General features: G+C 39.1%; 1 protein-coding gene across 1 annotated transcript in view; it reads right to left on the bottom strand.

The window, feature by feature from the left end:
• Positions 1 to 775: 775 nt before the first annotated feature.
• The window catches only part of EAF1 (ELL associated factor 1), a 27,982-nt gene continuing 12,079 nt past the window's right edge, over positions 776 to 16,678 (bottom strand). The window contains exons 4-6 of the mRNA XM_090046413.1: positions 15,557 to 15,723; positions 9,750 to 9,980; positions 776 to 5,402 (exon numbers count right to left, since the gene is read on the bottom strand). Coding sequence (XP_089902539.1) covers positions 5,356 to 5,402; positions 9,750 to 9,980; positions 15,557 to 15,723 — 445 coding nt within the window. The 3' untranslated portion in view covers positions 776 to 5,355. The remainder of the gene's footprint in view (positions 5,403 to 9,749; positions 9,981 to 15,556; positions 15,724 to 16,678) is intronic.

The following is a 16,678-nucleotide window of genomic DNA, read 5'->3' as shown; positions in this document are numbered from 1 at the left end:
GCTCAAAATCTAAACGCTTTGAAAATTCCAGTACAGAGAACAAAGAATCCTGTGGGCCCAATCGACCGCTATTCTGGTCATTTACCACCAAACACAGTAAGGGGGTGTAAACATAACTTTGTTCATAACATTTTAATTTCCCCTATATTGTGGCATTGACAATTCAGGATTCACATATACTTGCATAATAGAAATATAAAGGAGAGAAAAGAAGGACTTCTTAGATTGGTGGCAAGGATCATACGCGAGTGATGGAAAGAAGCCCCTAAATAAGTCCTTGGCTTTTATGCAGTATGATTTCTTGGAAAAGTAAGCATAAGAGACCCATTATGAATAAGGATTTCTTCCCTACAACAAAGGCTATACTGCTTTCTCCAATCTAAATTCTCCAGACAATGGAGGTTGCAGTGACACTACTTCCACAGTCTATCATCTCACTTAAAGGTTTTTGCTGAGGTTCAACTTCAAAATTTCCCCTTTATATTCTGTAACCAAATGAAGTTTTAACAAGTCACGATTCATTACTGGGAATTGAACCCTGAGATCTTCAGTGCCATTAGAATGATCCGTGACTACTTGAAGAAAAGGAATAACTCCATTACCTGACAGCTGTAGTAGATTTATGCCCTCTGTGGATCATCTACTAGCAGCAGATGCATAACACACTGAACAATAAAGTCTGAAGTGCTACTGTAAGTAAGTGTCCTCCATGGTACAATTCCACTAATTAGCTTCCCAGTTAAAAAAGAAGAAAAAAAACCATGCACACACACACTTAGATTGCTGAACTTCATTTTTTATTTAAATAAATTGAATTTGAAAGAAATTATAAAGCTTTTGCTGTGTTTTTTTTGTTGATATAAGTGTAAACACACATCCATCTAGCCTATAATAAAGCCAACTATGCAAATAAACTTTAGGCACAGTATCTTTAAATTGTTGTACTATACTTCATTCAAGTTTGAGTTATTCCTAACTGAGTACCCATCTCTCTGGCACTGGAAAAAACACACCACCACAATTTCTTATTGGTCTTTCACCTTAATTTTAATCTATTAACACCAGGCTTGAGAGCATTGGGTGTTCTAAATTTTTTGGACGATGGACTATTAATTTGTACAGCACATACACAGAGTAGACCATATGGCTTTTGAGGGAGTAGGATAAATGTGCACCTTATGTGTACATGTTTTAGTTCGGGTAGTTTGTTTAGTGTCTGTCTAGTTCACCAGAACTTAGTGGTTGGAATAAATGCAGAAGTGGGGGACAAAAAATTCTATCAACAATTGGATTTTTTACTATGTTCTGGGGCATATATTAAATTCCTTATTAAGTTGTTCAGAATGGATACAATTCAATTATTAAAAAAAAATGAAAAGCATTGATTTGTATTTAAATTGAATCTTTCCCATTTTAAATATGATACATTTTTCTTTTAAAAAAAATAAATCTTTATAATTAAATTTGAAGATGGGCAACCTACATTAAAGTCTAAAATAATGTAAAATAAATGAAAATATTAAGCCATACATATTTGCTGCTGACGTATTAAAGAAAATCCCTGGAGTGGTAGATGTCATCTGCTAAGCACCCAGAACGACCAGTGTTAGCTGAAATGCTAAACCAGCTTTTAACAACAGTTGCTTCTTCTGCAGGCACAGAGAGGATATTTTCTTCAGTTAGTTCAATCCATATGAAGCTGAGCCGATTGCACAGGAGGACATTTTGTATTCCTCTTCAATAAAAGCTAGATCTGAGAGAAAATCTGCTTGTTTTACTAACAGGGCACAGTGACCAGAAACAATGGACATTTATAGATGTGCTCCAGGTTGGGGGAGGGAGGAGGGTGCTTTAATTGGAGCAGTTCTGAGAGCTGCTCTAATTAAAGAACCCGGAGCATCACATGCATCAGCATCCCCATGTTCGATAAGCTTTAGTTAAAGTGTTCCGCCATCATTTTTCAGCATGAGGACACAAATGCACGTGATGCTGGAGTCTGCTGGAATGCAGTAATTACCATGCTCCAGCAGACTCAATTGATCAAGTTTGCTCCAATACACTGTAATTACAGTGCATTGGAGTAGTCTGTATGCATGTGTATAGGCACCCAATCAGCTCAGTTCATAACTATAGTTAACAAATTCACCAACTACAGCTAACACTTCTTTATTTAAAATATTGATATTGTGAAATGTGTTTCAATATTTTTCTTATGTATTCAGCGCATTTAACTCTTGTATTTAACTAATAAAAATGTAAATGGCTGTATGTAAATGGCTGTTTTACCTATTTTAATTAAAATTCCAGTTTCTATTAAAATAGAGGTTGACACAAATTATGAATAAAATATTAATAATCTAATAAAAAAGAAATGAATCATTAACATGTCCAAACCTGATAAAAATGGAAAAAATAAGAATTTGAATAAATGCAAGTTAAGCTATACTCTAGATGTGTATAGATATGGTATATCCTCCTGGGTCAGAAAAAGAAGTGCCAAATATAGCGTACACCATATACTGTATATTTAGCTGCAAATCAACACATTTTAATGGTAACTATCCGGGGTGGGAGTGCAGGAACAGCCTTTCTACCTTTCTATATGAAAAAAGCCTTAAAGAATAAATGCAAAGCAAGATAAAAATTGATTTAAATTAAGGTTTCCATCCTGCTAATTTATATTATGACTGAAATTAGTCTACCCTGATGTTGTCTTTTCCCCTTTTAAACTGTAAAGTTTTCTTTGAATGATCAACAAACTTCCTATGCCCACATTTTAGAGAGCTCATGCCACAAGTGATTTATAATGCAAGTATTGCATTGCTGCATTTTCATTTAAAAGTAAAATGATATTGTAAACAGAATGCCAACTTGTGCTCCAATAGTAGGGAACTAATAATAGGTAAATACTTCTCTGCTTATCTGAACTGTAAGTTAGTGGAAAGTCAGGAATAGCATAATCACTGATTAGGCTGCAAACTAACATTAAATTAAAATAATGCTATATCAAGTTTTTTAAAAAATAAAATAAAAAGCTTTTACAGAATGGTAAGAAGAGAACACCTGTATTCCTTTTGCTTACTGGAGGCTGGGGGGAAGAATCAAATAACTGTTGGTTATAAACCAGAAACTATATTTAATAATTGCTTGTAAAATATGTATCCACATCATAAAACACTTTTAAAAACAAATATTTAAAAAAAATGAAAATATGTACAAGAATGTAAAAGGATGCCTACCTAAATATGTATCTAATGCAGAAAAATCTGGTTTATTTATAGTCTTCCTTCAAACTCTCCTAGATCTCCAAAACATTTTTTAAAGCAAAAAACTAACAAACAGCAGATAAAACATATACATAACAGCAGACTAAGACATCACCAAAGAAGTTAACATTGAGAACTAAAGATGGAGGGGGTGTCCACTTCAGCTTTGTATTTCTTAGTTTACATTAGAAATATAGTGCCACTTGACCTTCACCATGGGTTACATATTATTATAAGCCCTGTGTTGAAGAGGCAGCATGACATCTACACGCCATTTATTTTCCATGCAACTATTAAAAAAAATTAAAAGGTGAATTTTACCTTAAACAAGGAAGTATTTCTTGTTGTGAGGATGTTGTTTGGGAACTCACAGAGATCCCAACAAGAAACAATCTGGGGAAAATGCCACGTGAGATACTGTGGAGAACTTGGGCTTCTTTACATGTGCTCCAGGGGCACAGAGGTGCTTTAATTAAAGTGTCTTGTGTATTCAGCATCCCATGCTTCAAAATGACAGTACGGGTGCTTTAACTAAAGCTCATTCATAAGCTTTAGTTAAAGCGTCCTTGCCATCATTTTGAAGCACAGGGATGCTGAATACACAGGACACCAAAGTTGCTGGAGTGTGCTAATTATCCTGCTCCAGCAGACAAGATTAACTGAGTCTGCTCTGATATGCTGTAATTACAGCACTTTGGAGCAGGCATCCCGCATGTCTACAGGTACCCTTTGGCTTTCCTTGCTGTTTTTGATGGGAATTGTTTATTCAGCTCTTTGGAGTACTCATTTCAAAATTGTACCTATGGGTGCCGGTAGACGTGCCAGGAGACATTTTTCATGTGCCGGAATTACAGTGCATCGGAGCAGACTCGATTATCAAGTCTGCTACAGTGTGCTAATTAGCACACTCCAGTCAGCCTCTGCAATTCATGTATCAGCATCCCTGTGCTTCAAAATGGTGGTGAAGGTGCTTTAACTAAAGCTTGTTCAATGAGCTTTAGTTAAAGCGTCCCTCCCACTATTCTGAAGCACAGCGGTGCTGATACGCCAGATGCTGCAGGCACTTTAATTGGATTTTCTCTACAGTTCCCAGTGGATTACTCTGGAGTAATTTAAACAGTGTCAACATTCAGCATTTAAGATATTACAGGTAGAGACCGAGGTATTTAGGCAGCTAACCCATTGAAATGGGAGTTAAATGAGACACTGAAGTGTATTAAAGAAAGATGTCTTGGTTCATACACGAGACAACAGTTAGTTTCTAACTTTGAAGTTTTAACTACATACTTTGTTGTGAGAGAGTCAATGTCTTCATTGCCCATTATTGTACATAAGATGGCATGCATTTACACTGCTCTGCAGGGGTTGTTTATAAACAGGAATGGAACATAATTTAAAATTATTCTCTGTGAAAATGGTGGTAGCAACTGAAGTTTTAGTTAAAAATTATCCTGTAAGGCACTGGTGCAACAAGGTTAGCAATTAAGACGTGTGTTCAGGACCTCTTTTACAATGGTCTAATGTATTTCCATCATGTTAAGTCAAAACAGTAAAAAAAGAAGGCATTAGAAAAGTCTCAAACAGAATTAACCAATCTAATGTTGAAATTTAACTTACAATGCTCTCACTTGAATATACACTCCAGTCCCTACTCTGTTGGGTTTTTTTATTATTATTTTAACTAATTGCTGGCTCTTGTCTATCCTATACACCGTTCTTACTTCTAAAGTACAGCTGTACTGAACATCTCCTGTCAACAGGAAATATTTAGGTTCCATCAAGAGATAATAGATTATGCCTTACAGATGGTTAACAGTCTGGAACACAGATTGGTTTATTGACTATACATGTCTATTTAAAACTTTAAAAGAATAGAATATACACAAAATATACACTTCATACACAAAGTAAAACCATCCTTGTCTTCGGTTTAACATAACATTGGATATTTTATAGAGTTATGCATTGCTTCTACTAAAATTCCACACATGAAGCCATCTTTATACCAGCTCCTTCATCAGCAACAGGCTCACTGCAAAGTAAATTAGTTCTTCATATCTACGCAGCAGAAACACTGAAAACTCAGGTTCTAGTCATCACTGTCACTCCCAGACTCGCTCAACTGCAAGTCATTTCCTATTAAAAAAACAACAAAACACAGGGGCTAGAAGTTAATTCATACTTTGATTATATTCAAATTGAAGAATTATTGCATTTAAACTGTAGGAGATTTAAACAACAATTACACAGGCATGAACATGAATGGCATCTCAGAAGCTTATCTAATATAATCACTTTCTGGATGCAAGAACATTAACACTTGCAGAGTTTCTGTACAGGCTGATTCAGGCACAGTTGAATCTCCTTGGCTCCACAGCCAGAGAGGCTACTCCCTATTCAGCAAGAAGCCTTTCCTTCTCTAGCAGCGTTGGAATGAATTCCACAGCTTCCTCCCAGCCGCACTGCCATATACGGCTTTGGGACAGGACGTTGGGAAATTTCCTGGCTCCATCTACACTACTCAAATAGATTTTTTTTCTTTAATGGTAGTTTTGGTAACAAAGACAGAATCAGTAAGTAGTGATCAGTAGGAAAGAATCTGAAAGTGGCAGTGCTCAAGAGAACTGGGCTGACCTCACATGGCACTCCTTTTTACAAGTCAACCAGGAAGGACACACCCAGTGCTTCAGAGGCTCAGGACCTCACAGCATACTCATTATAAATAAATAGCATCTGCCCCGCTCTTAGTCATTTACATGTTTGTAAGCCTGTCTTTTTCAATATGCCCATCTCCCTTTGCACCCCTACTTCAAATGCAGGTCTGCTCCAGAAGACCTACTCAACAGATACTGTTCCTAGATTTCTTCTCCCCAAAGTCTCTCTCAGAACTAATGTTGAGTTTTCCATGGTACACCACCTTCCCCAAGGTGGATGGTGTTCATGTGACAGATAGGTATCAGTGACTTGGATCACGGATATATGCTGGATTAAGTCTCTGGAATATAAGCATATTCCAAGCATGGCAAAACTGCCCTCCTTTGGGCGCAGGAACATGAACATACACAAGTTACTGCATAGTAAGCTAGTGAGAACTTAGTGTGTTAGTTACTTTGAGATATTTGCTAGTGTGCAAACTTGTATGCCACCACAGCTGAACACTAGATTGTCCCATTTTCACTGGGGTAAAATCCCTCCTGTTTACAGAGGGAAGTGTACACACAGGCCATTGGTGTATTTTAAGATCACTCCCTGGCTTGCCTCATGGAAACTTTATTGTGTGGCCATACCCTGAACTAAAGCCTAGTCAAAGTCTACTAAGTCAATGGAAAGTCTCTTTCAGACTCTAGTAGGCTTTAGCTCTTGTCCTACAAGAAGAACTGAATACTAATTAACAATATTAATGGTTTTCCATAGGTACTGGACTCATTATGAATGGTTAGGATGCACTATTTAGTCAGTGCATTCCAACACTGCGCTGACAGTATGTGATATCCATTTGAACATGTAAATCCTATATTTTTATTTGCATACAAAGACCCCCAATTAACCACTTGCAGGGCATCAAGAAACGTACTCAAGACTGCCACAGGCAAAATTGAGAATTCTTTATGAAACCCAGTCCTGCCTTTTTGTAAACACTGTACTGAAAACTGATTAAGATTTTTCCCCAAGGATAAATCAGTTAGTTGTAATAGTTGACTGTTCTTTATAAAAATGGAGATTTTAAAAGCCCTGCTATTCTATCCCCATCATCCCTTCCAAAGCATGGCAGGAAAGAAAAGAAACAGTTCTTCCTCAATAACAAGTCCAAACTACCTCATCCCTCACACCTTCTTGAGTGCCAAAACCCTCATCTGCATCCTGAAAATTTCTACAAAGTTATTTTCAGTTACCAAATCTGCAGACCACTGAAAACCTGAGGGCAGCAAGTTATTTAACTGAATTCAGTGCAAGTTAAGTAACACAAGAAATGTGAGACTGAAAAACGAACCATGCAGTCATTTTCATATTTAGTTTGCTTGAATCTGTTACAGAAGCCACAGGCGTTGTCACAACTTTTAAGTTTAGTTTGTTAGACAATGTGGGGGAAATAGACAGGAAACCCATGTCTTTTGACCAGCCATGTAGTTTCCTCACCCCTTTTCCATCTCCTACAGTGTGGTCAGGGCAAGAAGAGAAGACATTTGAGGGGACAGGATTGCATAGTTTAGCTAACCCAGGGGCGAGCAATTATTTTGGGCAGAGGGCCACTTACTGAGTTTTGGCAAACCATCAATGGCCACATGACAGGCAGCCCAGGGCAGATTAATATTAATTTTCTAAATTTTTTAGGGCCCCCGCAGGCCAGATAGAATGGCCTGGCAGGCCGCATCCGGCCCCTGGGCTGCATTTTGCCCACCCCTGAGCTAACCTGCACTATACTAAATGTGAGGTTGCAGGTTTCTGGTAGACAGAAAAAAGTACGCCAAAAAGAAAAAGCAGGAGAAAAGTGCTGTGTAAACAGCATGGCTAAATTAATGTTGTAGGAACAACCTTTGTTTCTGAGACATCCTGGTTTTGGAGTGCTTGATGCGTCAACCTTAATACAACATTAATAAATATTTACATTTAGTCTCTGAAGCATTCAAGAAAAGGGAGGGATAAAAACCCCAATGATACACAGTTTAGGGAGTTTGCTGTGTTTAATCCATTAATTCTAGGCTCAGGCTAAATGCTCCTCACCCTCTTCTGGCAAATTTACAAACTCTGCAGCAATCCGGGAATCTAAAAACAGCAGAAGTCTCTAAATCTGCACTAAGTTCAGTTCTGTACTCTTTATCAAGGTTACAGGGTGAGCTGCATTTCTTCTCCATCCTCTTTTCTGTTCAAGTGTTTCTTTCTCTGACCTAATGTTTGCACCGCTCTCTGGGCACAGTCCCATGATTCCCTTAATCTCAGACCTGGGCTCAGACCATGCCATGACAAATAGCAACTGTGATTTCTCAGCAGGCCTAACTGGGTTCAGGACCTGCCAGTCCTTCACAAGCTGTTGCCACTGCTTAAGGCACAGCTTTTTAAACCAAGGTCTTAACAAAGCAAGCAAAGAAACAAAGCAAAGCATAAGTGAAAGGATTTTAAAACAACAAAAGAAATGCACACATACCTAGCTTATCTAAAACTTATCATCCCTCCAAAAGCTTGGGAAAGCCTAACTTTCCCAGGACCCAAAACAGGGCATCTGTCAGTCAGATCTTTGCAAACAGTGCTCCCATTAGTAGGGACCTACCGAATTCAGGGTGGCTACCCCCGATTTTGCAGGCAGAACATGGGACCTGGCAGCCCTTTTGCAGGCAGAGCTCTGATTAGCTAAAGGGCCCTAATGGCCCCATCGTTCATCGCTGACCAGCTGCAAGGACGGCCTGTCATATGGCTCTACCCCTCTCCGCTGATTAGTGGAGGGGCAGGGCCATATGACAGGTACCTTTGCAGCCAATCAGTGGGGAGGGGCGGGGACAGTAGCCATCTTGCCAGGAACAGGCAGACACCCCTCTCCCCCTCCCTTTGGGGAGCCAGCATTTTCTTTTCAGCAAGTACCCCTCAGATTTTGTGGGCAATGCCAGATTTCACAGAATTTGAGAAACTGCAATTTCAGTAGGTCCTTGCTCATAATAAGGACCTGAGGGCAGCAAGTCATTTAACTGAATTCAACGCAGGTGGTCAGAGGGAGACTTTGTAAAGAGTCTGTTACATTTCTTGGCTCCCAGCCAGGTAAAGCAAAGCCTTTGTTTTTGTAAGCCAGGTTCATATTTTTACACCCCTACATCGTCAGCCTGGGTATGACCATAAACTGCATCCAACTGGAGGGCTTGGTGGCAACACTGGTGGGGCTACTCGTGACAGGGTAGCTCCTATAAAATACCACAAATATTGCAACCTCCGGAGTAAGGTGAGTATAGGGAACACAATAGGTCTTGGGCAGACTCACTCCTTCATATTCTTGCCTAGGTTTACATACTGAAGCTCTTAGTGTGATGGTCACACAGACCTTTTCTGCATACACCATGATCCAGAGGTCAACGGGTGCCAAGAACAGCATCAGCCTTCAACAAGCTGACACACAAATGGCAACTTCACAACTTGACTGTCCAATCCACATTTTTGGAAGTTCAGATTTTTGTCTTTTATTTTAAATTAAAAAAGAACACCAACAATTCCTTCCTCTTTCACTCAAAATGCCTCACTCCCTCCCCTCCCCTACTCCATGGGGCTTTGCTGCCCAGTCACACAGGGGGCCTGCTTCAAAACCAAGGAGCCTCTACACGTTCAGATAAATTCGACCTTTTGGCTATAAGATGTGTTGTCCAGATATTTAAGCCTGTGTGCATGTAACTGCTTGGGATAACTATTGGGTAAATTACATTCTACAGACATACGTTTGCTTCCTTAGAAAACCAGCAGCCATACACAGCTTTCCACACTGAGAAGGCACAAACCTTTACTTACTGAGAGTATTCATGAGCTGATTGCTTCCTTGTGGCCTGCTGGTACCATTAGCAACAGGGTTTCTGTTGTTGTACTGCTGGTGGGATGGCTGAGAAGGGGAAATGTGTGCAGACTCTTCACCACCGCTGCTAGAGCTTTCATCGTCACTCCCAGAGGAGCTCTCCGAATCAGATGAGCTACTACCGCTGCTGCTACTCATCTGTTCAATGATCTCCACCTCTGCTCTCAGCTCTGGAATAAAATGAAACTGGGTAAGTTGAAACACTGAGGGACACCATGAGTTATGGGGGGGAAAACAAGAATATTCAGCTTCAGTAGCTTTGTCAAACAGTTTCAGAAGCCCAACATACTTAAACTTACTTAAATAAAGAACAGGTGAGGGAAGACAAAACACTTGGAACTGTCCGAAGACTGTAGCAGACTCCAAAGAAGCAAGGTTATAACTCCCATATATTTTAGATACATAAGTTTCATGAATCTAAAAGCATTTCTTCCCATGCTATTATTATTATTCTTCATTACCCAGAGTACTATGCCCTTTACAGACAAAACAGTCTCTTCTCCAAAGAGTTTGTGTAAACAGTTAACATAATGAGGACCCATGCATTAGAAGTTCCAGTAACCATATACAAGCGTAATATGGCAGTTGTATTGACAAGATCTTAGCCACATCGCTAACCAGTTCTAACTAAGACAAAATACCCAAACCACACGCTATGAAAAAAAAAAACTGCTTAAGACGCTTTAGAACATTTTGGTGGAACTATTTCTTTAATCCCTCCAGCCAAAAAGTCCAAACATTCAGGGATCAGATGGAAAATAACTTTAAAACTAGGGCTTTTTATACTCTATGTGCATGTGAAGTCCTTAGGAGTTCAAGCCCCACTGTGCTAGAGACTGTACCCCCACACAGTAAGAAATGAGTCCATGCTCTAATGAACTTACAGTCTCAATGGACAAGACAGAAAGCATGGGAGATGGTAGGTATAAACATCCCTGTTTTACAGTTGCAGAACTAAGGCTAAGAGATCAGGTCACTCAGGAAGTCAATGATGGAATCAGGGATCTGACTCAGATTTCCCCAAGTATCTCTTCTATCCCATAAATCACAAGACCATTCTTCCTGTGTAAAGTATCTTCAAAATAACCTAAAATAGAACCTTTCTAGGCATAAAAAAGTCATAAAGATGACCATTACTTTGAGCCCTCCTAAGAGCATAACTATTTGTCATACCAGACAAAGCAGCTGGAACCCTGCCCCCTTTCCAGCACCACTGGGGACAAGAGATGAAACTGAAGAACCCTACTAAATCTTGGTCTCCTTAGTATTTGGGAGTGGCAGTGACTTCTTCTGGCTAATTACACACTGGATTAGAAAAAAATGTTTCCTTTTCAGCAGTCCCTGAACAGACTGGTTGTCACCTGAAGTTCCTCTATATGCAATATAACTATTTTTATTCTTTTTGACTGAAAAAAGATTCTTTTTGGATTTACATGATTGGGCCTATGGGAGGGAATAAGACTTTGTAAGCTTCTAAGGCAATTTCTCTCTCTCTCTCTCTCTCTCCTTTCCCACCTCAGTCTTGCAGTTTTTAAAATTCTGTTTCATATCTGGATTTTAAGATGCATGAAGAGCACTCCCCAGCCACTGCTTTCAATGCATTCCCCACTGATGTATTTCCAGGATTTTACAGTAACTTTCAAGGATGAAATACACTCACTTAGGACTAAAATAAGCAATTTGGAAAAACCAAGCACAAGGTAAACTGGACCTAGCCCCTCTTTCCCAAGTGAAAACCCCCAGATTTGAATATCTTTCCTCACTAACTTAATTTTATACTTTTTCCACATCCCTTGTTTATATCAATGCTGATAATCTTCTGAAGGCCTTTTTTCTTTGGTAAAGACCAAAGCAAATTAGGTATTTATTACCTCTGCCTTTTTTGTGTCCTCTGGGATCTCTCACCTTCTCAACTGAATGCTTTCCCTGATCTTTCTTTTGCATCTGACACATTTGTAGAACCCCTGCTTGCAGTTTTCAACATCCTTTTCTTCCACTGCTCATCCAGAAGGCAGGGTAGATTTGCACCTTATAAAAGTGTGTGATATAGCACATACAGCAAAAGTGCAAAGAGAGTAAAATTAGAATACAAAAGACAGAATGGGGTGGAAGAGGTGGGGTGGGGAAGAGAGAGACACTATGCTGGAAGAGACAAGCAGTAAACCCATAGGAACAAAAGATTCATTGAGCAGCAGGGAAAGGAAAAACATCTTGGAGAAACTGGTGGCAAGATATGGTGCCAGACTGGAAGTGTGGAGAAAAGCAGAGACAGGAATAACAAAGTAACACAAATATTGAGCACAAGGAACTGGGCTGGAAAATTGCTTATCATCAGCAACTAGCAAAATTTAGGCCCTTTTCCAATCAGCTGCTGCCTCAAGGGCTTGCAGTTTCCTTCAGGAGCTTTCTAGTCTTGTCTCTCAGTACCACACATAATATTTCAAATCATTTACCAGTGAGGCCAAGAAATTTTTGTCTTCACTGGTGCCACAGCTGCTCTGTATCATTAAAAACATATCCTGCAGAGCTTCCACAGGATTTTCAGGGAAGTCAGTTCAATCCCAGTTGTCTTAGCATGTCAAAGGTGGTAGCTGAGTCAACAGCAATACCAAGGTCCTAAAGGAAAAGCAAGGCTGCTTCCTTTATGTCAGATTTTACATTTTTCCTATTCATCTGTTATGCTGACTTCTTTTTATAGTCATCAGTACAGACGCATTGAAATTCTGGTCTTTTTTTCTGTAAAGGCATGATGATTATACTGCACAGTCAATATACCAATTTAACCCTGAACAATCAGATACTTATCAACATACCTTTTGTTCCTTAAGGTCAACACACCAAGTCCATCCAAATTAAGTTGAACAGACCACAAGAGTCAAGAAATGGAGTAGCTGGTATTACTATATACTTTATATAGAGCTTTTTGACATAAGTCTGCTTTAATGAGTACATGCTGTCTAGTAAAGTTGATACTGCTGTGGGAATTTTTAACATTTTTGTTTTAAACATCCGATTTCTCCACTTCTCTTTTTTTTAAAGTGAAACAATCTTGCAATTCTACACAGAATAGTCAACATCAGACATTTCTAGATGAAAAGAAAATGAAGGTTAGGAATCATTAACAAAGATAGCTCCTTCCTTCTCCAACAGTTCTGCTTCTGGTATATATTCAATCTATATCAAATCTACTTACTTCAGCAACTAAGACCAAGGCTGCTGTTTTCACCTATCAAAAGATGAATTGCATTTTTATTCAAGTTCATGCACCTTCCGATCTACAAAGTCTTTGACTAGCCCTGATTCTCGGAAGTGCTGGCTGCATCTACACAAGATGCTGACTGTGTGGTAGCTCATTACTACAGCACAGTAGCATCGCATGGCACGACATGCAATGCAATACTACTGCGAAGTAGTAATGAGCTACTGCTCACTCAGCATCATCAAAAAACTGTTTGGGGACACTACTGCATAGCAATGCCGGTCACTGCTCAGTCATTAACTACTTGTGCAAGTGTCAGCGTCTTATGCAGATGTGGCCACTGAGTGTCTAAAACTACTAGTACTAGTATCTAAAAGTACTACCAAAGCTACAACACATTGTTGATGCCTAACAGGTGCAACTATAAGGCCATGCATCCAAAGCAGAATATAGGGTAGAAGAAAGGTTATGCAAGATGAAGAAAACAATTTGATTTGGTATTGTGAGTTTGTGGAGAAGCTAGAAAAACCAACATTGTACAGTGAAACTCAATAACTTTGATTCACAGATATCCCTGACACACACTATGCAATTCTATGCTGTCATTTTTATAAAAAGTTAAATTTTAAAGTACAACCCCAATTTACGTATATAGAGCTACTCAACTTTTAAGCAATGAATTCATAGTTTTCAAGCAAAATACATACATATATACACACAGACAAACACACGCATTTTTTTCTGCATATTGTACATCTTAATTATGTCAACATGGCCACAAATGCATCTGCTGTGTTCAAATATGCTTTATTCATGTCAGCAATCCTCTACTCCCTCCCCCCATACACACCACAATCTGGTCATTTATTTTCATTGCTCAATGAAGTGTAGTCAGATGCAGCTAAGTATTCATAATTGGCAAAATCCTCATGTTATTTTGGCTCCTTTCTGTTACACCAAGAGGCAAAAGGTTCACAAAAGGTTTCACAACCAGCAGGGAAAGGATTTATTTGGTATAGGCACTGTGAAGATGGCCATGAGGCTGGCTTCTAAACCCTACCCTAGGGAATATATCAAGGACAATTGGGGTATGTCAGAGGTGTGACTGACTGCAGAGATTCTGCAAGGTACAGCAGCCCACATCCTAAAGTGGGGAAGTGGTTTTTACTTAAGACAAGCTCAGGGGCCTGTCCAGTCACTTAGCAACATAATTATGTCATCCCAGAAGGATGCAAAGGTGGTACAGATTCTCTTTGGACCATCTATCCCCTGGACATTACATTCTGTGTTGTGTTCCTGAAGGCAAGTACAATTGTTCTATCAGTAAGAACTATTCTGCCAATAGATCCATTCCCTTTCTTACTGGGATTGTTTATGAAATATCCTCTCTGTGAAATACAACCTTGATCTTTCTCCTTTTTGTGCCAGCCAGATGCCCTTATGTCTAAGTATGCAAAGGACAGATGTTACTTTGAGGTTCTCTCCAATATAGGCTGTTCCAAAAACAGAGAAATGACCATACGCTAACCTTTTACACTTAACCTTCCCAGTTATTAAAATGATCTCTCTGTAGTTTCTTCCCTTAACTAACTTCACATATTTGAAAAGTCAAAATTAAAAAGGTATAAAACAGTGAGATGCTAAAAGCATCAAAATTCACAAACCCATAGACTTCAGTATTGTCTTTTGACCAACATACTTCAAATTTTATGCAAGGAGTAAACAATGTGCTCCAGGCAACATTTGGGTGCTTGAAAAGTGAAAATTTCTTCTAGTGCCTAGTATAAGTTGAAGAACATTTTGCTGAATAATGTAGGGTAATTAATAAAACGCTAAGTGTACAGGAAAAAAACAGCTATGTGGGGCAGAGAAAAATTCTAAAATAGAAAAAGAAAGGAACAGCATGGTCTTAAAGACTGCCCCCCCCAAAAAAGTAAATTCTAGTCCAAGCCAAGAAACCCAAGAGACCTAGATAAAACCTATATTCAGAAAGCATCTTGCTCCAACTGCACTAGTCACAGTAAAACCATGCACAACACCATCTTGGGGGCAGAGATTGTGCTGATCAAAGGCCACAAAGGCCTAAATTGTGGCCACATAGCTGGTTAAGCAGGTATGTTTAGTTAAGAAACTAATATTTACTATCTTGCACCCTTAAAAACTTGAATAATACAGCAATTATATGGGCATATGATTCATACTGTACACACCTAATCACTATCAAAGTTACATGCATACAGGACTGGAACTTCTTCTGCTGGCAACCAACTCCCATAGTATCCAACTGTTACAGTGTTCAAGTTTTGAGTTCTGTTTTTACACAAGGAATTTTTTGAAAGAGATTAAAATTATCAGCAAATGATCTTCATAAAACAGAGAGATGAGCAACATATAAATGCCTAGATTGACAGAAGAGAATAACTAATTCACTAAGAACCCTTAGAACGAGTGACAGAGAACACAGACTAGCAGTCAAGTACCAACAGTTGATGCTTTTAAGTCTTTATAAATATATAATCATGTAACAGAACAAAAAACCTTCTTTACCTCTCTTAATATCATCCAGCTGAGGTTCAGGTGAAGGGTTGTCTTTCACAGGGGAGGTTTTAGGTCCAGCTGCTGGCTTGGTTGCAGCTCTGAACTGTGATGAAGGCTGTGAGGCTCGGGCAGACTGTTGTTCTATTCGGGCCTGAATCTTACTGCTGCCCTCAGCTCTGAAACACATGCATAATATTGGAATATTGGTGGTGCCACAGAACTGTATTAATTTTTCCTAGTCAGATTCATGTTCCAAATCTATTTAATGATTTAAGTGTGAATGCCTATTTACTTTGCATCTTGTGGACCTTCACTGCAAATTACATATTATAAGTGCTACAGTGCCAAAAACTGTTCTCTTTTAGCACATGACATTACTGCTGTTTAACAGGAAGCCTGCATGTAAAAAGACTGCAGGGTTGCATCCTTATTAAATGTATTTTAAGTCTATGTGAGATTCTGTATACAAAAGATTTTAATTTGCCAATGAATATTTGTCCTTTTAAAAACAAATTAGATATAGATAGCATCTTTCATCCTGAATCATCTTAAGTTGGTAAAGACAAGGGTCAGCAACCTATGGCCTGTGAAAACTTTGGATCCAGCCCACAAATGTGGGACTTTGATGGTGGGTTCACTCCCTGTACCACTGCAGGGGATGAGTGCTACCAGTGGCAGTGGCCTAGCACTCGCCCTCCTGCCTACCTCTGACCAAGAGTGGGTCATTCCAGCCTGCAGCTTGAAAAGGTTGCCAGTCAGTGTACATCTAAAGCTGCAGTGTAGCATCCAGATACCTGAGCTGGATATTGGGAAGCAGTATCCATGGCTGCTAATTTACTCTGCCAATTAGTGAACAACATCAGGTACCAGAAGCAAACTAACAGCTCACTCAATAATATCTCTACACTACACTGGGGCCTGCAGTGCTGATAGACCCACAGAAATTAAATACATAAAGACCAATTTTTCTGTCATTGATATGCAGCTTTGAATCTGGTGAGGAAGCTGGGTCTCAAACTCCTCCATTGTAAAGAATGCCAAGTGATCTTTAAAGATGTAAGTGGTCATGACCACAGTTTTACATCTCATTTAAAAAAAAAACATGAATGACTCCCAAAGTCCAGGGTCCTG

Source organism: Crocodylus siamensis, chromosome 5 (assembly GCF_052110815.1).
Source record: "Crocodylus siamensis isolate JL-2025a chromosome 5, ASM5211081v1, whole genome shotgun sequence".
NCBI classification, from domain to species: domain Eukaryota; kingdom Metazoa; phylum Chordata; order Crocodylia; family Crocodylidae; genus Crocodylus; species Crocodylus siamensis.
Note: the sequence above shows the minus strand (reverse complement) of the source record. Positions and strands in the feature narration are given on the sequence as shown.